Source organism: Sorex fumeus, unplaced genomic scaffold (assembly GCF_029834395.1).
Source record: "Sorex fumeus unplaced genomic scaffold, SorFum_2.1 ptg000063l, whole genome shotgun sequence".
Classification (NCBI taxonomy): Eukaryota; Metazoa; Chordata; class Mammalia; order Eulipotyphla; family Soricidae; genus Sorex; species Sorex fumeus.
The window spans coordinates 6,074,562-6,099,542 of NW_026606120.1; the positions used below are offsets into that span (position 1 = coordinate 6,074,562).

The 24,981-nt window shown below is 43.7% G+C and overlaps 2 protein-coding genes across 2 annotated transcripts; one reads left to right on the forward strand and one right to left on the reverse strand.

Moving 5' to 3' along the window:
* Positions 1-680: 680 nt before the first annotated feature.
* TRIM15 (tripartite motif containing 15) lies at positions 681-12,707 on the reverse strand. Its single transcript, XM_056128020.1, has 7 exons — positions 12,339-12,707; positions 8,427-8,522; positions 5,415-5,645; positions 4,501-4,523; positions 2,714-2,829; positions 2,251-2,283; positions 681-1,198 (listed from the first exon to the last, which is right to left on the reverse strand). Exons 1-7 carry the CDS (start codon positions 12,705-12,707, stop codon positions 681-683), a joined length of 1,386 nt encoding a protein of 461 aa, XP_055983995.1.
* A 2,358-nt stretch (positions 12,708-15,065) lies between these two features.
* Positions 15,066-24,770, forward strand: TRIM10 (tripartite motif containing 10). The gene is made up of 7 exons (XM_056127811.1): positions 15,066-15,494; positions 16,933-17,028; positions 17,676-17,906; positions 18,520-18,542; positions 18,995-19,110; positions 20,492-20,524; positions 24,253-24,770. The coding sequence occupies exons 1-7, from the start codon at positions 15,066-15,068 to the stop codon at positions 24,768-24,770; spliced, it is 1,446 nt and encodes a 481-aa protein (XP_055983786.1).
* Positions 24,771-24,981: the final 211 nt, after the last annotated feature.

Sequence of the window (24,981 nt, forward strand, 5' to 3'; positions counted from 1 at the left end):
CCCTGCCTCTGTGGCAGGGCAATCCTCTGAACACAGTCTCATTTTATTGAACAGTGGGGTCTGGTTCCAATGCTATCAGCCAAGTCCCAGTAAAAGGGACAGGACTTTGGACCTTTAGCTACCTCAGCACAGATAAGATATGTGGAGGGCTGTTTGTGTTCTGCACTTTATTTGGGCATTCTCTACAAAAGTGAGAATCTGAAGAGTGTCAGAAAGAAAGAAGACCTGAAAACACCCCGAGCTGAGGAAAGAGTTCCCTGTAACAGTGGAAGCATCTTCACGTGTGGGATGAAATAAAAAGTCAGCTGTGTTAAACTGTACAAGCCAAAGAAATCCTTTTTTTCCAGATACTGTTTTTTTTTTTTTCAGGTGATTATTTTAAAACTTTATTTATTTATTTATTTATTAGATTTTTTTTCCCCAGTTTTGTGGTGGTCTAGGCGAACCAGCCTTCTGACTCTGATGCCCATGAGAAGGTGCGGACAACCAGAGCGTCAAAGTCAGGACTAGGACATCAAGGAGGACATAAGAAAAATAAAGTGGAAACAATAGCAAAACTGGGCACACGGTGAGATCCAGTGTCCTTTAGATGCCCAAGTGTCCTTTAGATGTCCTTTAGTGTCCTTTAGATGGAGATGGGTGCACCCTACGAGTGCACTTTGCCTTTCTGACAATTAACTTCAGTCTTTCAAAGTAAGACGGGACCCTTTTCTCCACATGGCAAAGAAAGGAAAGATTTTGCCAGAGAAGGAGGTGTTGAAGGTGAAGAGGGACTCCTGGGTCTCAGCGTTGAGCAGGTCCACTAGACCCGCCTCGTAATCCAGGACAACACCCACACAGTTTGGGATCTCACTCAGATGCAGTTTGGTGTCCGGGGACGTGGTGGCCCAGCACTGCCGGTTTGAGAGGATCACCGCCCAGAGTCCATCGCTGGCATCCAAGCCCAGTTCCCCCTTCCTCCTCACCTCTTCCTCTGCTACCCCCACAGTGCATCCCCCGTCTTCTCCCAGCTGCACCTCCACGTGCCAGCGATGACGTCCAGAGGAGAAGCCCTGGCATCCCAGCACCACCGGGAGAGTGTCGAAGCGCCGGGGACTGTCGGGAAGTTGCCGCTTTTGCCGGGTGTACCGCACTGACTTCCTGTCCTCGGAGAGGATCAGGCTCGGGCTGGCTGTCTCAGGATCCAAGGTGATGGTCTCTGGGGGAGGAGAGCAGTTATGGCAACAAAACCCCAAACGGACCTCAAGCAAGCACATGTGTCGAGTGGGAGGCAGAAAAAGCACAGGCCTTGTGTGGCTTGCCTTTGACCTGGCTTTTCTGGACCTCAGCTTCCCCTGCTGTTCTGTAGGGACTGAGGGTGACAGTACTCCCTGAAGGGCAGGGATGCTGCTCTGTAAGATTTTGCATCTCAAAGTGTGGGTCAGTGGCATCTGCTTCTCTTGTGAGCTTTCTGGAAATACAGAATCTAGGGCCCCATCATAGACTGACTGAATCAGAATTTGCATTTAGCAAGATCCTAGGTGAGTTTTCCACACGAAGTTTGAAAAGAGAGTGAGATAATACTTGGGAAAATAATTTCTAAATTAAGCACCAATTTAGAAGTAAATGCTGTGTTTCTTTTTTTGTTTGGTTGTTTCTAAAACTACACAATGTAATAAAGAATAGAGCACAATGCCAGGCAAAACAAGGGATTGATAAATATTTAAATAATGTCTATGCATGTAAGTGACATTAATTGAATACTTATGTGCAAGGTACTATTCTAAGCTTTTTGCATAAACATTATTATGTCTATTATGATCTGGGAGTTACTTATGGGTTAAGTACTACATTTTCTATTTCTTTCTTTCTTTCTTTCTTTTTTTTTTTTTTGCTTTTTTGGGTCACACCCAGCGATACACAGGGGTTACTCCTGGCTCTGCACTCAGGAATTACTCTTGGCGGTGTTTGGGGGACCATATGGTATGTCAGGGATCGAACCCAGGTCAGCCGCGCACAAGGCAAATGCCCTATCTGCTGTGCTATGGCTCCAGCCCCTACTTTCTATTTCATAGATGAATAAACTGTGACATGAAGAGGATTAATAACATTCTCGGTGTCTTGTTATTAGCAACTGCTAGAGCAGAGAACCCAAGCAATTAGGCTCCAGAATTCACATATTTAATAACTCTGTATGCGGCTTTGGATTAAATGGATTAATTCATTAATTCCTTCATGAATGAATGGTTTCCCAGTTCCCCAGCTGGTTACCTGAATCTGTTTCCAGATGACGCATCAACTTTTCTGTGAAAGCAAAAGTAAAAGAGATTTAGAACTGGTTATTTCCTACAGGTTCCCCCAAGGGACACTGTGTACTGAAAGTGTGTGGAATTAAGAACCAGAGAAAACCCAGCTCCTGCTCTGAGAGAGATGCTGTCCTCTTCCCCCTGGACTCTCAGGCCAGCGCGTGTTTTTGGGAAAAAGAGGAGAGGCTTTCAGGAATGGGCTCCTGGGAAGAGTGGGGTAATTAAGGGAAGACAGGAGGATGAGTAACAATGGTGGGTAAAAAAGCAGCAGATGGGGGCTGGAGTGATGGCACAGCGGGTAGGGCGTTTGCCTGGCACGCGGCCGACCCGGGTTCAATTCCCAGCATCCCATAAGGTCCCCCGAGCACCGCCAGGAGTAATTCCTGAGTGCAGAGCCAGGAATAACCCTGGGCATTGCTGGGTGTTACCTGAAAAGGTCCTCGTCATCTCTGGAAGGGTGAGTATTTTCCTGTGGAGATCACGGATCTTCTTGACAAGGTCAGAAGAAATGGCGTCTGGACTCACAAAAGTTCTAATGTCACTCCTGCATACATGTCAGTAACCAGTTAGGTTCTAATTTTAAAAGTAATGTTTGGGTCAGAGTGAGTGAGGCTAAAATAGAATCTTGGGAGTACTTTGATGGGTGAATGAATATCATCTATTTGTAGTTGTTACAAGTGTATAGCTACTAAAGGAAGCAATGTTTAAGTTAGCTCCAACAGGGACTAACTAGTAGTAATAATGCCTCAAAAATTGGAGATATTTTTAGAGATCTGTGGAAGTGGAAGGGTCCCCTATTAGCCCCTAGGGGACATAGAGTACTATTTGAAACAGGTTTACCAAATTATGTTCTAATGAAAAGAGAACAAAAAGATGAAAAATATATGACAGTGTAAAAGGCCTCCGTTTCGAGTTTTCCTCTTCCTTGTCATGTTCTTACTGTGTGATCTTGAACAAACACTTTCCTCTCTAGTTCTCAACCTCTTTATCAGATTAGGGAGTCTTCAAGATCCTCCTGGATATAAATCTCTGTTACTCTTTGAAAAGTATGTTTAGCGACCCTTTCTGATGCGTGGACACAGTGTGTCCAGCCCACAAGCACATACATATGCATGGCATACAGCACACCACAGTTTTTTCTTAGTAGCATGCCTCTGCTCATCCCAGATTGCTAATACACCGGAGGGAAAAGAAAAGGAGAGGAAATGAGCATTCATTTATGTCTCCCAGTTCTTGCTGTTCTTGCTGGTTATTCTTTCAGAGACTATTTGAAACTCTGACGGAAAATAGAGAAATATGTTGGAAAATGAATGGGAAAACTATTCTGGGTTTTCCATTTTCTGTGTTATAATATTCTATAAAAATATTTCTCCTTATGAGTTCATTTTAAGTGATGTTAAATGCTGACTTAAGCACTAGATAATTTCAGGTGTTAAAAAGGATATTTCTGGACCAGCCTAGATCTATTACTTCTCTTTGGTGAGGGGCAATGGGTTTCCCACACCAATCTGTTTAAAGATGAAATGTTAGAACACAAACCTTTAGTAAGTTTGGGCTGTTTCAGAGTTTGTGAATGAGATAAGAGTATCAGAGTGCTTTTGCTTTTCTGTGTAGCCATCTATGTGGAGAGAGGAGTCAGTGAGAGCCTCCTATCCTGTCTCCATGTCCCATTTAAAGGAGGTAAGAATTATAAAGTAGCATAAGGTAAGTAAGTAAAGTAAAGGCCCTCCCGTTGATCATCGATTTGCTCGAGCGGGCCCAGTAACGTCTCCATTGGAGACTTTGTTGTTACTGTGTCTGGCATATCGAATACTCTCGGTAGCTTGCCGGGCTCTCCGAGAGGGGTGGAGGAATCGAACTCGGGTTGGCCATCTTGGCTGCGTGCAAGGCAAACGCCCTACCTGCTGTGCTCTTGCTTCAGCCCCTCTCATGAATATTAATTTTTTTAATTTAAGGTAAAAAAGGTAAAGGCCCTCCCGTTGATCATCGATGTGCTCGAGCGGGCCCAGTAACGTCTCCATTGGAGACTTTGTTGTTACTGTGTCTGGCATATCGAATACTCTCGGTAGCTTGCCAGGCTCTCCGAGAGGGGCAGAGGAATCGAACTCGGGTTGGCCATGTTGGCTGCGTGCAAGGCAGACGCCCTACCCGCTGTGCTATCGCTCCAGCATAAGGTATAAACTCAAAATATAAAGGACTGAGAAGTGGGCCCTACCTGCTCTGGTTGACTCTGACATCCTACAAAAGAAAAAAAATATATTTAGTTTCCATATATCCTTCCTACCAGAGTTCTGTACATTCTTTCCTCTTTAACATTAGCATAAAACTCTGCTTCTTCATAAAAATATATTTGTTGAATTTCCTACTCAGCATACTATTCTTTTACTCATGCTTTCTTACTAATATGAGACTGTGCATTCAGATCATTCGGGCTTGTGTTTCGGTCTCTGCCTTGTGGAGGGGGTCAGAAAGTTCTATTTCCTATAAAAAAAGATGATGGAGAGCAGAGAATGGGCCTGACCTGCTGATAAGCAGGGTACTGGAATGATAATCATACCAAGAACCATTTATTGAGTTCTTTCTCTGAGTTAGGAACTCTGATGAGAATTTTTGTATGTATTCTTTTTTAATTTTTAAAACATTCCTGTGAGGAAGGTGCTATGCCCATATTTAGAGGCCAAAAGAAATTTGTCAAGGTTATGCTTCTTTCACAGGTAGGACTCAAACCCAAGGTCATCTAATTCCACCTCTTCTGGATGTTGTGTGAAATGGACACTTCATTCTACTTTTCTAGATCTGCATATTCATAAACTCTTTGAGTCAAAAGAATTCAATACTCTTTTTTTTTCTCTTTTAGCTTTTTTGGGTCACACCCGGCAATGCACAGGAGTTACTCCTGACTCTGCGCTCAGGAATTACTCCTGGCGGTTCGATGCTGGGAATCGAACCCGGGTCAGCCGCGGACAAGGCAAACAACCCTACCCGCTGTGCTATCGCTCCAACCCCCTAGCATTCAATATTCTTCAAGTCCCCTTCCTGACTCTCTCCAGCATCTTTCACTCCCTTCCCTGCTCTTCCCTTTACATGGGGTCCCTCTCCTAATCCATGAGGTGGCGGGTTGTCTCTTACATGTAGAAGATCAGTTGCTGGCCTCTGACACTTCTCCTCCAGCTCCTTGACCTGAAGTCCAAGTCTAGTAACTTCCTCAGAGAGCTTTGAGGTGTACTCATCCCTCTCCTTCCAGATCTGCTGCTCCACTTCTTTCAATCTGGACAGTAGAAGATATTGCTGCTCCCCAAGCTCCTTTTGCAACTTCTCAAAAGTCTCTTTCACATGCTTCCTTCTGCTTTCAATCTGACTCTGTGAGGGATAAAAAGACATTGTTTCAGGGATGCTTACAGAGCCAAGTTCCAGGAAGATCATCTACATGCTATTGCCTAAGGGAGACATGGAGTGACTTGTTCTAAGACTTATCCTCCCAAATATCTCACACGCTAAAATTGCCAGTTATGAGGGTTATACTCTTCTTTTAATATTTAAAACATCCATAATTATATCATCTCCTGCCCCCATGCCTGGCTATCCTCACTGGGGCCCCTTGGAGTGGGGCGGGTTGAGTTTCCCTCCCCATCCCGAGCAGAGCTCTGGCAGCCGAAGACCTCCAGAACCAGCCACAACCATGCTGAGACCGCTCTCCACACGCATGAAGGTACGGGCAGAGGAACAAAGGCATGCGGGTCCCGGGGCTGAGATCTCCAAGCCTGCTCGGATTGGGGCAGAGCATCCTCCACCCAGATCCTCCATCTTCCAGTAGGCAGGGGTCACACCCACCAACTGGCCCCCAGTACCGTGTAATCCCATCAACGGCCAAGACCCAGAGACTATAAAACCCAGCTCCCAGAAGAGAACAGCGCAGTCTCCTGCCCCCGCGCCTGGTTGTCCTCATTGGGGCATTTGCGGCCACGCGGCATCTTATTATCTCATTTTTACTTTGGACAACCTGGCAGGCTACCAATTGTAACCTGCCCACACGGCAGAGTCTGGCAAACTCTTCATGGCGTACCCAATATGCCAAATACCAGTAACAATGATGGGTTTCATTCTTCTAACCCTAAAGAGCCTCGAATATGGCACTTTTTAAAATCTCAAGGCTAGGACGAAGGAGACATTACTGGTGCCTGCTCGAGGCAATCGATGAACAACAGGATGATCGTGATCATGAATTATATCATCATCTTAATGCTCTCAGAGATATACTGAGCCTTCAAAAATCATTTTACCTCTACAAACCATCTGATCCTACCATTGATCCTACCCCAGGGTCATTTCTAGTCAAAAGGAAGTTGAAATTACTCGTATGTTCATTGCAGCACTGTTTATAATAGCCAGAATCTGGAAAAAACCCGAGTGCCCAAGAACAAATGACTGGCTAAAGAAGCTTTGGTACATCTACACAATGGAATACTATGCAGCTGTTAGAAAAGATGAAGTCATGAAATTTACTGTTAATCCATCTAAGTGGATTAACATGGAGAGTATCATGCTAAGTGAAATGAGTCAGAAAGAGAGGGGCAGACATAGGAAGACTGCACTCATTTGTGGAATAAAAAGTAACAAACACCCAAGGATGGTAGAGATAAGGACCAGGAGGATTGCTCCACAATTTGGAAGCTGGCCTCACATGCTGTGGGGAAAGACAGCTCAGATAGGGAAGGGACCACCAAGTAAAGGATGCTTGGAGGACCCACTTGGGATGAGAGATGTGTACTGAAAGTAGAATATAGACCAAACATGATGGTCACTTAACACCTGCATTGGAGACCACAACACCCTAAAGGAGAGAGAGAGTAAAAAGGAATTCACCTGCCACAGAGGCAGCAGAGGTGGAGGGAGTATGGGGGGGGGGGTGGGAGGGATACTGGGAACATTGGTGGTGGAGAACGAACACTGGTGAAGGATGGGTACTCGATCAATTTGTGACTGAAACGTAAGCATGAAAGTGCATAAATCTGTTACTGTATTTCATGGTGATTCATTAGAAAATAAAAAAGAAAATGAAAAAAAAATAAAAACCTCTCCAAAGGAGAAAAAAAAATGAAGTTGTAATTAGAGTTACTACAGCCTACTGGAAGAAGTTATGGCACTGGTTTTACCCACTTAAGAGTACATATACAGGACACACTTTCATGGAAATTGAAGGAGTCTGAAGATTTCTTCCCGTCTCCAATCCATGTGTCCTTAAGGAAAATATCAGAAATTCAGATACTGAATATTTCTGGAGTGATAGCACAGCGGTAGGGCGTTTGCCTTGCACGCAGCCAGCACGGCCAAACTGGCTTTGATTCTTCCACCCCTCTCGGAGAGCCTGGCAAGCTACCAAGAGTATCTCGCCTGCACGGCAAAGCCTGGCAAGCTACCCGTGACATATTCGATATGCCAAACACAGTAACAACAAGTCTCAAAATGGAAATGTTACTGGGCCTGCTCAAGCAAATTGATGAACAATGGGAGGACAGTGACAGTGACAGAATATTTCCTACTGAATAACTTTGTAGTATGAAGAAAAAGGTAGGAAGGAGCCATAGATAACCACACTATTATCTGGACTATCCAGACCAGCATGATTGTCAAGACTAGAATGCAGACACTTGTATATGCTTTCGACCCCAAGCTGAAGGAAATGCTCTCAGAGATACAGACTGGGATTAGGAAGAGCAATGAACGGATGATCATGTTTTAAATGGTCTGATCTTTTCATTGATAACCTAGGTTTTGTCCTATGTCCTTGGACAAACCTCTCTGGACTTCATTTTCTGCTCTACAAAAATAAATAAATAAATAAAAATGGCTTAAAGGATGGGTCCTGGATAAGAAGATGTTACAACCACCTCCAGTTCTGATGCCCTAAGATCCTATACCCAAATGCTCTTGTACAGAAACACAGGGGTGATGAGAACAGTTTGCTAGTTCTTTCTAGTCAGGCAGCAGATATAAGATTACATGCTTTTTGAGGTTCTGTTAAAAAATTCCTTAAGAACATTGTATGACTGAGATCAGATCAAGAACAGTTTTGTAACTGTCTTACAGTGATTTAATTAAAAATATTCCTTAAGAAGAAGATGGCAGGTGATGTGGATTTACCAAAAGTGATTGGAGCTTTTGGTCTTCCCGGCACTTTGTGTCTTCAATCTCATCTCTCTCCAAACTCAGTGCTTCTAGCCGAGTCCTGAGACGATCCTGTGGGGGGGGGGGGAGGGGAAGAGGATGGGCAAGAAAGAGATATCTTTATTCATAGTCCAACTCACCAATACTATCTATCATGTTCCTGTGATGCCATTGAGGAAGTCTGAGGTGGAAAAGGCATAGTCTTTGTTCCTAAAGAGCTCATCCTATAGGGAAGGAGTCAGTCACTAGTATTTGAAATACAGATAGGCAAAGCTACCACCAAGGTGTGCACAGAGTAATAGGGGAACACCAAAGAGTAGTGAGGGAAAGTCTTAGAAAACAACCATTTATGGTGAACAGATATGTTTTCAGATGGGGATAAAGTGTGCTTAATTCACTTGAAAATTGTTAAATGGAGGATAAACAAGGCACTGGTTGAATTCTACAAGAAAAAAACATCCAAGCCCATCAGAAAATGGGGCAATGAAAAGAACAGAAACTTCCCCAAAGAAGAAATGTGAATGGCCAAAAGGCACATGAAAAAATGCTCTCCATCACTAATCATCAGAGAGATGCAGATCAAAACATCTCATACCACAGAGACTGGCACACATCCAAAAGAACAAAAGCAACTGGTGTTGGCGTGGATGTGGGGAGAAAGGTGCTTTCCTTCATTGCTGGTGGGAATGTTGATTGGTCCAGCCTTTTTGGAAAACAATATGAATGCAACTCAAAAAACTAGAAACTGAACTCCCATTTGACCCAGCAATACCACTTCTGGGAATATATCCAAGAGATGCAAAAAAATACAGTAGAAATGACATCTGCACTTATATGTTTATTGCAGCACTATTTACAATAGCCAGAATCTGGAAAAAAACCCGAGAACAGATGACTGGTAAAAGAAACTTTGTCATATCTACACAATGGAATGCTATGCAGCTGTTAGAAAAGATGAAACCATGATATTTGCATATAAGTGGATCAACATGGAGAGTATCCTGCTATGCGAAATGAGTCAGAAAGAGTGGGACAGACGCAGAATGACTGCACCCATTTTTGTGAAATATAAAATAACATGATAGGAGAATAACACCTAAAGATAGTAGAGATAAGGATCAGGAGGATCACCCCATGGGTTGGAAGCTGTTCTCACATGATGGGGGAAAGGCAGGTGGGAGGGAGAAGACCACTAAGTAAATGATGGTTGGAGGGATCATTCGTGATGGTAGATGCATGCTGAAAGTAGACTATGGACCAAACATGATGGCTGCTTAGTGCTTAAGTTGCAAACCATAACACCCAAAAGGAGAGAGAGAGTAAGAAGGAATGTGTCTGTCACAGAGGCAGAGGGAGAGAAGAAGTGGGGGTGGCAGGAGGGACACTGGGAACATTGGTGGTGGAAAAAGGGCACTAGTGGAGGGATGGGTACTCGAACATTGTTTGATTGAAACGTAATCACAAAAATTTGTAAGTCTGCAACTGTATCTCAGGGTGATTCACAAAAATAAAAAAATTAAAAGAAAATTGTTAAATGGGAGCAGTAGAAATAATACAAGGGATTGGGTACTTGCCTTGCATACGGCTGACCCTGGTTCAATTCCATCTACCGTATATGGTCCCCCATGCATAACCAGGAGAGATCCTTGAGCACAGAGCTAGAAGTAAGTCCTGAACACTTCTAATGTGATCCAGCCTGTGCCTTGTCTGCCCACACAAATGTTTAAATAGGGCAGGAAGGGCTGCCCTATTTAACAAAAGTACAGTGGTAGGGTGTTTGTTTTGCATGCAGCTGACCTGAGTTTGATCTCTGACACCACATATGATCCCCTGAGTCCTCCAGGAATGATCCCTGAGCACAGAGCCAGGAATAAGCCCTTAGCACCTCCAGATGTGGTCCAAAACAAACAAACAAAAAAAAAAAACAATGGGAAATAACTTAAAGGAATAGAGTGCTTGCCTTACATTCAGTAGGTCCCAAATTAAATCCTTAGCATCACATGACCCACCCTCCACCCCCAGCACTGGTAGATATAGCACTGATGGGACGCGGCCGTGGTGGTGCCATGTTTTAAGCAAATCATGTTGCTAGACAAGATCATCAGGAGTGGCCCCAATGCCCCTGATTATCACTGGGGAGTGCCCCCCTAAGATAATTGTTTAACTGCTGTTGATAACTGTTTAAAAGTATTATGAGAGGGGCTGGAGCGATAGTATAGTGGGTAGGGCATTTGCCTTGCACATGGCCAACCCAAGTTGGATTCCCCACATTCCATATGGTCCCCTGAGCACTGCCAGGAGTGATTCCTGAGTGTAGAGCTAGGAGTTAGCTCTGAGCATCGCCAGGTGTGACCCAAAACGCCAAGAAAAAAAAATTATGAGAAAGGAGTGCATTCTAGCAAGAAGGATCTTTACGTGAAAAGTATTAGAAACAGGAAAGCGTCCTACAAGCCAGAAAACAGCAGGCTCGTCATCTGATGTGACTGGGCACTTGGTGCTTCGGCAAGTGCCCAGGCAAGACTGGCTATGAGACAGAACAGGAAGGCAGCATGACTGTGAAAGGTTTTTAATGTCTTTCTGAAGATATTCTCTAGGCACTTGAAACTCTTGGAAGGACCCAAAAACCCAAGGGGCAGGGCAGGGAGGGCTCAGTGGTAGAGCATCTGCCATGAATTTAATTCACTGTACACAGGCATCCAGTGACCACAATAGTGCTGCCGTTTGGAATCGCTGGTGTCAAAACAAAGTGTGTAATCTCAGACACACTGCCCTCAAATACGACTACTACTCATCGCAAACACAACAACAAAATAAGGAAAGTGGGGGCTGGAGCGATAGCACGGCAGGTATGGCATTTGCCTTGCACACAGCCAACCTGGGTTTGATTCCCAGCATCCCATATGGTCCCCTGAGCACTGCCAGGAGTAATTTCCTAGCGCATGAGCCAGGAGTAACCTCTGTGCACCACCAGTTGTGACCCAAAAAAGCAATAAATACATAAATAAAATAAAAATAAAAAAATAAGGAAAGTGGAGAAGGGACAGAGAAGATAGTTCAGTGGTTTTTGCATGGCTTGTGTTGAGGACCCAAGTTCAAATTCCAGCTCCATAGAACTCCTTGAGTACCACTGAGTGTGGCCCTGGGGACCCTAAGTTTCCCTGGTGGCTCTTGTGCTCCCCAGCACCTCAAAGCAGAGATGCACCCATCTCAAGTAGCGTTGTCAGAGTATTACAATGAATGACCTCAGGCCTCTTGAACACTGCTTGGGAAGCCCCCAACAAAGAAATAGACAAAATAAAATAAGGAATGAAGGGGGAATAAAAAAATTTTAATAAAAAAAGAAGAGCTGGGGCTGGAGCAATTACATAGCACGTAGGGCATTTGCCTTGCACGCGGCCAACCCAGGTTCGATCCCCAGCATCCCATATGGTCTCCTGAGCACTGCCAAGGGTAATTCCTGAGTGCAGAGCCAGGAGTGACTTCTCTGCATTGCTGGGTGTTACCCAAAAAGCAAAAAAAAAAAAAAAAGAAGAGCTGCTGTTTTAGATTTTCCTTGCCATTTCCCTCTTTTCCCTCTGGGCCCCAGTGGTCAGGGTCTTGGTGAAACCTGTGTCCAGTGTGGATGTCAGAGACCAAGTTCCCCTCCCAATAGAGGAGATCCTACTCTGCATTCTTTTCACCGAAGCTGTGGTTCCCATTATTTGGATTCAGTCACAGAGGGACCTGCTAAGAACTGACTCTAATATCTTCCCAAAGACCATTCAAGCATGTCTCCCGGGGCTTATTGGGTCCCTTGATCTGTAACTAGTTTATCTCCTAACCCCTGACCATTCCACTAACGAGGACATTGTCCCAGTCAAATGCTTGAACAAAAGCTGTGCATCTTACCCGGTAGGGCTGAATGGCCTCGTCCAGAAAGCACACAGTGTGGAACTGGTGGGAGGGACCTTCCCGGCAGAAAACACAGAGGAATTCGGCATCATTCTCACAGAAGAAGTAAATCTTCTCTCCATGCTCTTCGCAATATGTCTCCCCCAGAGGACCCAGGGGCACTGGAACCAGGAGGGCCTCCTTCTGCTCCTTCTCTTCACAGACGGGACAGAGCAGTACCCTGCTGGAGGGTTGAGCTCCCATCTGAGACAGTGAGGGTAGGCACAGCCGGCAGAAGGTGTGTCCACAGGTGACAGTCACTGCATCTTCTAGGAGCCTCTTACAGACAGGACAGAAGGGCCCCCCACGGGAGGGAGTTGAGGACATCACGGTACCTTCCCCAGTCTGTATTCAGGCCTCTGCTTCAGGCCACGCTGTTTCCTTTTCCCTGAGATCAAGTCACTTTTCCATGATTCACAGAACGAAAGGAAAAGGAGGCCAAGAAACAGGATGACAAAGAAGTCAACTGACCTCACCTTTTCTGCTTCCTGGGAGTCCTGGCCACCACCCATCAGCTCGAACAGGTTCAAACTCCAGGGCATCTTAAATTACCTGGCCTTCCCCAGAAGTTCCTAGCCTCTGCTCTCTCTGGCTCCTTTCGGTTACTGGGTGGGAACAGAACATGCCATGAGGTCACAGGAAATAAGAGTTTTCTGGAATGCCTCCCTTGCTCATCATGAGGTGGGAAAAACTGGATAGGAGAAATTGCTTTCCGTTGAGATGAGCAGGTGGGAGCCATAAACAAGGTGTGTCTAGTGCCAAAGTCCGGGTGGAGTGGAGAGGAGAGTGGTTTCTGCAGCTTCCACGGGCTCTGCTCAGACATTTCTGGCCTCCGAGGTCTCCTCATATTTATTCCTTTCCTATCCTTTCCTCACCTGCCTAGATCAGTTTCTCCTAAACTCCTAACTCCCACTCTCATCCCTAGCCCAGTGCAGCTAACAGAGTCAGAGTAATTATTGTACTTAGTTCAATTTTTTTAACTGCAGGTAGGAGAGGGCAAGCAGCAGTAATACAAATGACTCATTTTGCTAAACAAAAGATTTGAAAACACAATTAGTCAAAAAGATAAACTGATTAAACCACACTTACCTAAGCTTAGTACAGCCAACCTGATAACAGCCTTTTGGGCAGATAAAAATGACCTGCATTTCACAAAGAAAGAAATGTAAACTGAAAGGTAGTTGAATTCCAGTAAGTCATAGAGTTAGAAGGTGCAAGTCCACCAGATGCTAGCCCTGTGCTTTTCCTGAACTCTGAGCCTAGATAATGATCAAGCAGTCAGGGTTTCATCCACTCACCTGCGTCTGTGGATTAGGGCAAACTCCTTTCTGTCTCTCACTCAGTGAGCAGTCCTATACTGTTTACTTCCCCTTTTACTTCAATTATTTTGTACATTCTCTTCCTCTCTGCCGTCCCTCCCACACCTGAATGCACCCTAGAACTAACTATACAACACATGACCATTAGTCACAGGTGGCAGAAGAACATAGAGAAGTGGCCTGTCCCAATTTTCTGTAAAATAATTCTAGCATATATTTCAAAGACACAGTACCAAGGGAATAGAATGCAAAATATCCCACTGCTGTTTATTACATGGATTAGATTTTGAAAATATAAAATTTGAGATGAAATAAAATATTAAAATTAATTTTTAGAAATACGCTCACTAGAAAATCTTAAGCTGCATGCTTGGCTCACGTATTTCCTGTTTGTACAGTGTGGCTTAGAGACTCACACGTAAGAGAAAATCACGGTCACCCACCTTCCTAAATATATGTTTTGGGCCAGCTAAATAGACTGGCTGAGCCCAGCTAATGTGCTGATATCATAGAGCAGACGTGAAAAATAAAAAAAACTATACATTTAAATTGCTTAATCCGTGTAAGGTCTATCATAGTCCTCAACAATAAATGACTCTCGCTATTTTTTCTTTCTTCTCAAGGGGTACAGAAACCTACGGCAAGCCAGGTGGGGCATCACCCCTGGAGTTGCCTATGCCGTGTTAGCCCATGGCAGACCAACCTTATCTGAATCCCCACACACTCCTCTGGGCTGACTGATACCTACAATCTTTCCGAAGACAGCTGGTGATATTGCAGGGAGGTTGGGTGGCATTACTGCTCTATAACCAGTCTCCTGCTGTCCCCTCAAAGGAAGGTTCTCTTTAAACTGTGGATGGTTGTGCTAATCACCACTTTCTTCCTCTTACAAGTATTCCTTAAAGGACAAGAAGGAATAGTGAATCCCTCTAGGCACAGAGCATAGCTGAAGTCATCTTTGGAAAGTTCTAACATCATATTCCTTTCTCTCCTCTGCTACTTCTCCACCTTTGTTATTGGAGGATATGCGCCTGTTCCTTTGGGAGGAGGATAGCAGGACCTTGGCCACCTGAGATACAAGTGGGTACTGTGTACTTGTTCTCTCTCTCTCTCTCTCTCCCTCTCTCTCTCTCTTCGCTCTCTTTCTCTCTCTCTCTTTCTCTCTCTTTGTGTGTGTGTGTGAGAGAGAGAGAGAGAAAGAGAGAGGGAGAGAATGAAGGTGTTGCTTATTTAACATGGCTGAATGCAGGTATGTGTTTTCACATTAATGTGAAAGTGAGCTGTCTAACCTTACTTCTCTTTCAACCCTTCTACCTCAGTCAAGGAAAGAAGGTGGCCTTGAGGAGGCTACAGGCAGAGTAGCACCATGGCCTCAGCCACTTCTCTGACCAGCTTGGCAGATGAGGTCAATTGTCCCATCTGCCAAGGCATCTTGAGGGAACCTGTTACCATCGACTGTGGTCACAACTTCTGCCGAGGCTGCCTCACCCGATTCCTGGAGATCTCAGGCCCAGACCCTGAGGAGAATCCCGCTTGCCCTCTCTGCAAGGAGACTTTCCGCCCAGGGAACTTCCGACCCAACTGGCAGCTTGCCAGTGTGGTGGAGAACATCGAACGTCTCCGGCTGGTGCCCACACCAGACTCAGAAGAGAGGGACGTTTGCAAAGAGCATGGGGAGAAGGTCTACTTCTTCTGCGAGGATGATGAGATGCAACTGTGTGTGGTATGCCGGGAAACCTGGGAGCACCGGTCCCACACCGTGCGTTTTCTGGAGGATGCCGCAGGGCCTTATAGGGTAGGAAAAGGGAATCTGGGACATTCCTGTGTGGTCTGGGATTGAACAGGACTATGAGAATCAGAGCCAAGTTGTATATTATTTGGGTGCTCAAAAGAAAATTTAACCACCTACTTCTATCATCAGCTAGCCAATACATTCAAGCATAAAAAATCATGAGTTTGTGTTTTAAGCATATTCTATGTAGATTAGTTATGGCCAGCATATAATAAAAGTGAAATAAATACTTGAATGAATGAATGACCAAATCAAGAGTGTTTATCTGTGTCATGGAGCAGTCAGATATTTCTGGGGATGTCTAATTTGCATTTGAAGGAATGATTATATGAACATATAAATAGTCTATGTGTATGTGGTTTTTATATATTTATTTTACATGTTTACCAGTGTGCATGTATTTGGGGAAAATTCTGACTATTTGGGTACATTAATATAACTGAGCATTCATATCTATGAAAAGATAGTTGTTTACATATATTCAGGTTGGACGCATATATGTGGTATACATTTTTGTGTCACTTTTATTAAATGATTTTGGGTTAGCTTTTGTTTGTATACTATGTTTCAGTGCAAGTGGTTTTATGTATATCAATTTATTAATTAGAATTTTGGGCTGGAGCGATAGCACAGCGGTAGGGCGTTTGCCTTGCATGCAGCCAACATGGCCGACCTGAGTTTTATTCCTCCACCCCTCTCGGAGAGCCCGGCAAGCTACCGAGAGTATCTCGCCTGCACGACAGAGCCTGGCAAGCTACCCGTGATGTATTCGATATGCCAAACATGGTAACAACAAAAGTCTCCAATGGAGACATTACTGGGCCCGCTCGAGCAAATCGATGAACAACGGGAGGACAGTGACAGTGACAGTGAATTAGAATTTTATGGTGGAAATTTTACATTTATTTCAAAATGAACTATGTGAATATTTCTAAGTGTTTATTTATTCCTTACTATTCTAGACTATGCCATTTTAAAAATAATTTATTGTTTATTTTGGCATTATCAAGTTTCTTCTTCTTACTCAGAATTATATACTGAAAACGAATTCCACACACAAGAAAAGACTGTTCTCTTAAGGGCATTATAAAAGTTAAAAAATTTCAAATAATTTGTGTTAAGGATTGGATAGATATTTGGCAATACTTCCCCAAATCAAAAGAAGTTAGGGTATTTAACCATAAAGAAAAAAGAAAGGAACGCTCAGGTTGGGAAGACTGAATCACAGTTTGTGATTGCACTGAATAGGAGGCAGCTCTGATCAAAATTATTAGAGAGTAAAGCAAGAGGAACAAGACCCAAAGACTGTCAAGGATGAGTAAATCTGGTAATTTTCTCTTGGCTCATCCTATTCCTGAAGGCAGCTGAGATGACAGGTTCGATGAGATGATGTCCCTTAACAATTCATTTACATCTTAAATATTTTAGCTCTTTCTCTCAGGAACAAATTCAGAAGTGTCTTGAGAGTCTAAGAAAAGAGAGAGAAGAGATCCAAGGAATCCAGTCAAGAGAAAATCAAAGGATACAAGTCCTCCTGGTAAGTAAGTCATCATCCTTCCCTCGTCCAGTGCCTGAAACACTGAAATGAAGATACACATTGCATTTGCAGCTCTGCAGTTATTCTGAGTTTGAAGCACAACTCTGACACCAACTTCTGCTAACTCTATGATCTCTGTCAATTCTCTGTCCTTAGTTTATTTATCTGTGAAGATGAGATTAAAAATCATCATTATCTCATAGAAGTATTAAAGAAGTGTTAGGATTAAATGATTAAATGAGATTAAAGGATTAAATGAGATTTTATCTAGAATGAGGCTCAGTGCCTTATACAATGTATGCTTCATAAAAGGCAGGAAGTACCATATTCCCACCATCTATCTCTCTTATACCTCTTTTGAGTCCTACCCTTACAGAACACCAAGGAAGGATACCAAAGCTATATGGATGGTTCAACTCCCAGAAATGGTGTGACAAGTGGAAAGGAAATCAGACAACAGCTCCCGGTGTGTTTGGGAAGCAGAGTGGCAAGCCTGGATAGCAGGACACTCTAATTTTAAATCTTGGCAAATGTGGTTCTGGGACAGAATAGAGATGTAGTGAGGAAAAAGAAGAAAATGATAGAAGTGAAACTGAGAAGGAAGGAGAAGGAGAAATAATTCCACCTGCCTTCTTCTGAACCCTCAGACTCAGGTGGCGACCAAGAGACAAAAAGTGATTTCTGAGTTTGCACATCTGAGCCAGTTCCTGGAGGAACAGCAGGGCATCCTCTTAGCTCAACTGGAGAGGCTAGATGGGGACATCTTGAAGCAACGAGATGAGTTTGATGCCCTGGTCACTGGGGAGATCTGCCGGTTTAGTGCTCTCATTACAGAACTGGAGGAGAAGAGCGAGAGGTCAGCAAGGGAGCTCCTGATGGTAAGACCTGATACCTTCTGCCACACTCACCTGTGCTCAAACCTGACTTACTGCATGCTCACTTTGCCTGAGCCATATCTCCTTTTCTCACATTCCTGCACTCCCAGTGGAAGGTGAGTCATGGTCCCAGAAGTTCTAGATTTTAGTTCCTGCTTCTACAGGAGTTTCTGTTCTCTTTACTCTCTGCATCTAGTCCCATAAAATAAGGTTTCTGCATCTAGTCTCATAAAATAAGGAAGAAACTTTTCTTGCCTATCCCACAGGGATTTTGTGAGTATCCAAAAGTCAAATTCAAGTGAAAGTGCTTTTAAAAAGCATTATATATGTCAAATAAATGTCAGGTGTAATTTTAAGATGAACTTCTCTGTGTTGAAATCTACCAATAGGGAAATGAAAAACCGAGACTCTGATTAGGGCTTGTTTTTGTCTCTGACTTTGCCATGTGTGTCTCAAGGCTTTGAGCCTCATGAACTCAGAAGCCTGGTGAATCTTAAAACACCTGGACTCCTCTGAGAGTGAGAAGTGTGATACTTGGGGATTTTTATTATAAGAAAAGTGGGAGGGGAAATTGGAAACTGAATCCCTTCTCTCTCTTTCTCTCTTTTTTTTTTAGGATATCCGAAGTACTCTTATAAGGTAATAGTTTTTCTTTTCTTTTCTTTATATTTGTACAAACACATAAACTACATGCCTAGTTATTACCATACATATAGACAACATTCTTTGGGGAGGGTGTTTGGCCACACCCAGCGGTGCTCAGGTGTTATTCCTGACTTTGCACTCATGGTGGGCTCAAGGGACAATATGGTATGCCAGAAATCAAACCTGTGTTGTCTTGCATGCGAAGCAAGCACCTTATTCACAGTACTTTGGTTCTCATTTTGGATAAAAATTCACAGGTAAAATTTAATCTACGCAAATGTCTAGCCATAGATACACATCCCTGCATAGTGTTGTCCAAGAAGACCAGTCAGGTCCATCCTAAATGCTGGGTATCTGTTAAAAGTTCCACCTCCAGTACCAATTCAGGAAGGCTGCCACAAACATCTGGAGACATAGCTAAGGAGAATAATTTCCTGTATCCCTAGATGTGAAACCAGGAAGTGTCGAAAACCAGAAGCTGTATCCCCTGAGCTGGGTCAGAGGATTCGGGACTTCCCCCATCAGGCTCTCCCGCTGCAGAGAGAGATGAAGATGTTTTTGGGTAAGAACACCCCAGGTCTCTTCAGACAGAGGTGACCTTGAAGCTTGAGTTTAGGAATGGCCAAAATGTTCCACTTTTGGCAGAGTGTCATCCTTTCTGAGTTTGCTTTCCTTATTTGCCTATTTTTATGAGTCTGATTATCAGGATGATAGACCATGAAGAGAGATAATTAAGGTGAAGATTTCAGGAAAATAATTAATTGATATGAAAAGTAATTAAATCAACTGGCACTAAAGATAGTGGTGATTAGTAAAGTCTATCATACTTAATTAAATATTTCTACAGAGGCATTTGTAACACATTATGTGTTTGATGATAAACATTGTTTATCAAGAATCAATGACCGCATTTTACTGTGCCTAATGGTAGCTGACTTCTTTTTCTTTTTTTTTCTTCATTTCCTCCTTGTTTGTCTACTGATCAGAGTTGGACTGCCACTGTTGGGACTAAACAGTGAGTGTGGAGGTTTGAAACGAGAACAGGAATGTGGTTCTCTGCCAATACCTCCCTTCCCTTTCATGACATCATGAATGATGACCCATATTTCTGGTTTTTTTTCTTGCTTTTTGGGTCACACCCAGCGATGCTCAGGAGTTATTCCTGGCTCTGCACTCAGGAATTATTCCAGGCAGTGCTTGGGGGACCATATGGGATGCTGGGGATTGAACCCAGGCCGGCCGCGTGCAAGGCAAACGCCCTACCCGCTGTGCTATCACTCCAGCCCCATGACCCATATTTCTAAATGACAAATCCACCAAAAATGTCATCCACTTCCTATATGTACTCCCAGTTTCTTGAAAGTTAAAGAATTTTTCTCTAATATTAATCTGACCTTTGATTACCCCCCCAAATTATTCCCAAGTAGAATAAAAAAAATTCAACCCACTTATCCATTTACTAAGTAGATGTCTCTGGACCATTTATCATGTATTAGGCTCTGAGAGCACAAAGATAAATGAGGCTGACCAACATGGCCCCTGCCTACTCAATAATAATCAATAGCATCAACCCTTGGACTCAGAGAAATGAAATATTTCAGCCCCACTCCAGTACACCTAGCTCAGAAACTTGTGTATTTTAGTATTTGCTCTAGGGCATACTAATACAACCCTAAATTAATAACCTCCATTCTAGAATGTTCCAATTCCTACTCATTGGGTCTAGGTTTCCTCATTCTCAAGTGTTCTGTGATACTAATGAAATCTGTTTGTTTTGATGGGGCACACCAGGATGTTTCCAGGGCTTACTCCTGGTACAATTTGGGGGACCATATGTGGTTAAGGGATCTAATCAGCATCAGCAACATGAGGCAAACATCCTGTACTCTCTCTCTGGACCCGAGACTAATGAAATTTCAATCTCTTTTATTTTCTCTTTACAGAAAAACTCAGCTTTGAATTAGATTATGAACCAGGTAAGTAGCCTATGTCAGGATGGGAGAGAATGAGAACTTTTTTTATATATTTTAATTTTTTCTTTGAAGCCCCATGATTTGCAGACAGCGTTTCAAGACCACACTTTCCACCAAATGTTGTCTTCCATCCATCATAGTTTCAGGGTGCCCAGCCTCCACCCTTTTTCAGATCAGTTCTGTAGATCAGTTCTATTGTCTTTGACAATTTGTTAATCCTCTACTATATTTCTTTATATCCCACAAGAAGACAGATAATTCTTTATCTATTACTCTTCTTCTGACAGACTTCATTCATAGCGGCAAATTGCATGTTTTTTTTTTTTTTATAATTGAGTACTATTCCATTGTGTATATACGCCATAATGCCTTTATTGACTCATTTTGTTATTCAGCACTTGGGTTGTTTCCAAATATTGGATATTGTGAGTTATATTGCATGAACATAGAAACACAAATCTCTTTTTAAAATAGTGCTTTGGGGCCCTTGGGGTCGATGTCAAGAGATGAAATTGCTAGGTCATATGAAAATTCAATTTTTAGCTTTTTAAAAAGTGTCTTTATTGTTCTCCCAAAATTTTGAACCAGTTAACAGGGAATTGAAAATATTTTTTATTTTTTAAATTTTTTTTTATGTAGGAGTACTGCTATTTATTCAGCCACCGATTAGCTGATTGAATTGTGCATGAACTACACCTTACTTTTTTTTCATTTTTTATAATTTTATTTATTAAATCACCGTGAGAGCAGTTGCAGAGCTTTTGGGTTTAAATCTTGGTCATACAATTAAACACCCGTATCTTCACCAGTGTGCATTCTCTACCACCAAAAACCCCCCTATACTTCCATCCCACACCCTCCCCCTACCTGTGGGGCAGATGATTTCCACATTACTCTCTCTCTACTTTGATCTCTCTACATTGATTTCCACATTACTCTCTCTACTTTGATCTCTCTCTACTTTGAAATACATTCAATATTTTGACCCCAGACCCACCATTATTATTTGAGATTTTACCCCAACACTCAGATCTGCTGAAAAGGCAACAGTAGACAATTTGTGTTCTATTGCTGGTTATGAATAACATATGATGTCACATGGCTGCAGTAGGGCCATGTGATTTTGAAATTCTGAAATTTTAACACTTAAATCTGGAGGGATTTCTGCCAAAAGCCACTGGGTTTTGAAATTTGCTCCTGAGTCTCTGGGGTCATGGCTGTTAAGCAGCTTGATCAGGAGCCAGAGAGACCGTTCGTGGGCGATGACTTGGGGTCTTGTTGGGGTGGGGAGGACAGGACCAGCTCCACCCCCATCCCGTGAGGCTCAACAGGTTTCGTCACTGCGGGCCCAAGCCTGACTGTCCAATGGCCTCTGGAGGATGACGGCCACCGAGCCACCAGGGGGAAACAGGCAGAGGGACAGCACCCTTCCCCTCCTGGGATGGCCCAGCGACAGTAACCTACTGCGGGGTCCGGACGCATTTCTGCCAAAAGCCGCTGGGTTTTGAGATTTGTTTCTGAGTCTCTGGGATCATAGCCATTAAGCAGTTCGATCAGGAACCACAGAGGCCATGCCTCCAATTATATAGCTGAGCCGGAGCTGGTTTGTGGGTGTGTTTCCCACATACCTAACTTTTGGCCGTTTAGTTTTTTGGCAAATTTTTCCCCAAGTTTTTGGGGTCTGGCCAAAGGCACAGCAGCAATTTTGGGGTATCTGGAAGGCGCCATCAGGCTGCTGATGCACTTGCCTCACAGGTACAGATTGACCTGCTGGTGGCACCATACCCCCAGGAATTGAAAATATTTTTAAAAGACACTACCGGGGCTGGAGAGATAGCACAGCGGGTAGGGTATTTGCCTTGCACGTGGCCGAGCCGGGTTCGATTCCCAGCATCCCATAGGGTCCCCTGAGCACCGCCAGGAGTAACTCCTGAGTGCAGAGCCAGGAGTAACCCCTGTGCATCGCCAGGTGTGACCCAAATAGCAAAAAAAAATAAAATTAAATAAATAAATAAAAGACACTACCTTAGTGAGGTTTGCAGAACCGTGAAGATAGGATAAATCCACACTTGCTACATACCCACATAAAGGTCATGTTTTTAAGGTCATGTAATAAGAGGATATAAAGATTAGAAATATTTCCAGGATGAGGATAATTTTGATCTGGATTTAGAATTCCAGTTTTGGAGCTATTGGGAATCTTATTCCTTTTCAGGTCATGTCCTAAATGAACATTAGAAGAAGGCGCAGAATGAACAGAATTTACTCCACTGGTGTTTATTCCACCTTGGGGTCACTGTTCCCAACCTATCAGCCAAAGATCTAAGAATTTATAGTTTTTCAAAAACTCATGGACACTCTGAATTTATGACTTGTTTCAGTTTAAAGGTAAAGGTAAAGGTAAAGGCCCTCCCGTTGATCGTCGATTTGCTCGAGCGGGCCCAGTAACGTCTCCATTGGAGACTTTGTTGTTACTGTATCTGGCATATCGAATACTCTCGGTAGCTTGCCGGGCTCTCCGAGAGGGGCGGAGGAATCGAACTCGGGTCGGCCATGTTGGCCGCGTGTAAGGCGAACGCCCTACCCGCTGTGCTATCGCTCCAGCCCTTGAATCTAAAAGTAACAATATACAAGACCTGAAGAAATGTTTATGTTAAAAATGGTTCTCACGTGCTAAGGTGAGGGGCAGAGGTCAGGAGGTTGTTGGGAGCACACTGAGACAATGGTGGAGAGAAACAGGACACTATGGTGTGGGGTGCAGGGTGTATTGTCAGAGCATTGTACTCATAAAACCCTATCATTAATAGCACTGTAGCACTGTCCTCTCATTGTTCATTGATTTGCTCGAGTGGGCACCAGTAACGTCTCCATTGTGAGACTTGTTGTTACTGTGTTTGGCATATTGAATACGTCACAAGTAGCTTGCCAGGCTTTGCCATGCGGGCGAGATACTCTCAGTAGCTTGCCAGGCTCTCCAAGAGGGGTGGAGGAATTGAACCCGGCTCAGCTGGACTGGCCGCTTGTAAGGCAAGCACCCTACTGCTCCAGCCCTCATAATTAATATTATTATAAATAATACTGCTTACATTTTAAAAGTGGTTCTCTAATAATGACAGTTTTAGCATTACCAAGGCAATATGAACAACCTATGGGTAAGTCAGGGAATCTTCTGGAAACAAAGATTATAAATGAGTCATAGATGCCTGAAGAGAAGTCATGAAGTTTGTGCTGAGGGGAGAATGTCTCCACCCTATGATAAAAGATACAGGAGTGGGAAGATACGATGATTCTGTGGCAGGAGAAGACCAGAGCAGGCACGCACACTGGAGGCAACCAGCTTTCAGGAAGCAAAGTTGGTTTTTATAAGACTGCACAGACCAAACAATGCATGAATATCCCAGCTAATATGGCCTCTAAAGCCAGTTTGAATTACTAGGACCATATACAGCAGTGCTCAGAGTACCATGCAGTGCTAGAGATCAAACTTGGGAACCTCATATGGGAGATACTCTTCAAGTTATCTCCTCCGTTTATTACCTATGAGACGTCTTGGGTGGGGTGAAGTCTGAAAGTCTGTATTTCTAGAAAAATTCCAGGATAGTAGGTCTGTATGTACCCTATACCTGTCAGTAATGAAAGCACTAAGAGATTCATGCCAAGGAGACTTCCTGGGTCTTTCCTGAAAGTAATAACATGTCTTCTGACATCAGTATCCTTTTGTTTCTCCACAGCTCACATCTCTCTGGACCCTCGGACATCCCACCCTAAGCTCCTCCTGTCTGAGGATAACCAGCAGGCTAAGTTCTCCTACAAATGGCAAAATTCTCCAAACAACCTTCATCGTTTTGACCGGGCCACCTGCGTCCTGGCCCAGGGTGGCTTCACAGAGGGGAGACATACATGGGTCGTGAGTGTAGACCTGGCGCATGGGGGCAGCTGTACCATAGGTGTGGTAAATGAGGATGTGCAGAGGAAGGGGGAGCTGAGACTACGGCCTGAAGAGGGAGTATGGGCAGTCAGGCTGGCCTGGGGTTTTGTTTCTGCTCTGGGCTCCTTCCCCACAAGACTTACCCTGGAAGAGCAGCCCCGGCAGGTTAGAGTGTCTCTTGACTATGAGGTGGGCTGGGTGACCTTTGTCAATGCTATCACCCAAGAGCCAATCTATACCTTCACTGTCTCCTTTACCCAGAAGGTCTTTCCATTTTTTGGGCTTTGGGGCCGAGGGTCTAGTTTCTCTTTGAACAACTGAGAAGGCACAGTTAATCTTTCAAGTATTCTAAGAGAGGATTATATGAAATTAACTCTTGGCAGAGTCACCTGGAAGAGATGGAATAGAAATGACTTTGTTAGATGATATGATAGTCAGACTTTGGCAGGGGATAAAGTTGTGTGGCTTCTATCTACTGACCAAGTCTTTTCCTCAACACCCAGTGGATAGTAATGGTATCTAAGGATTTGGA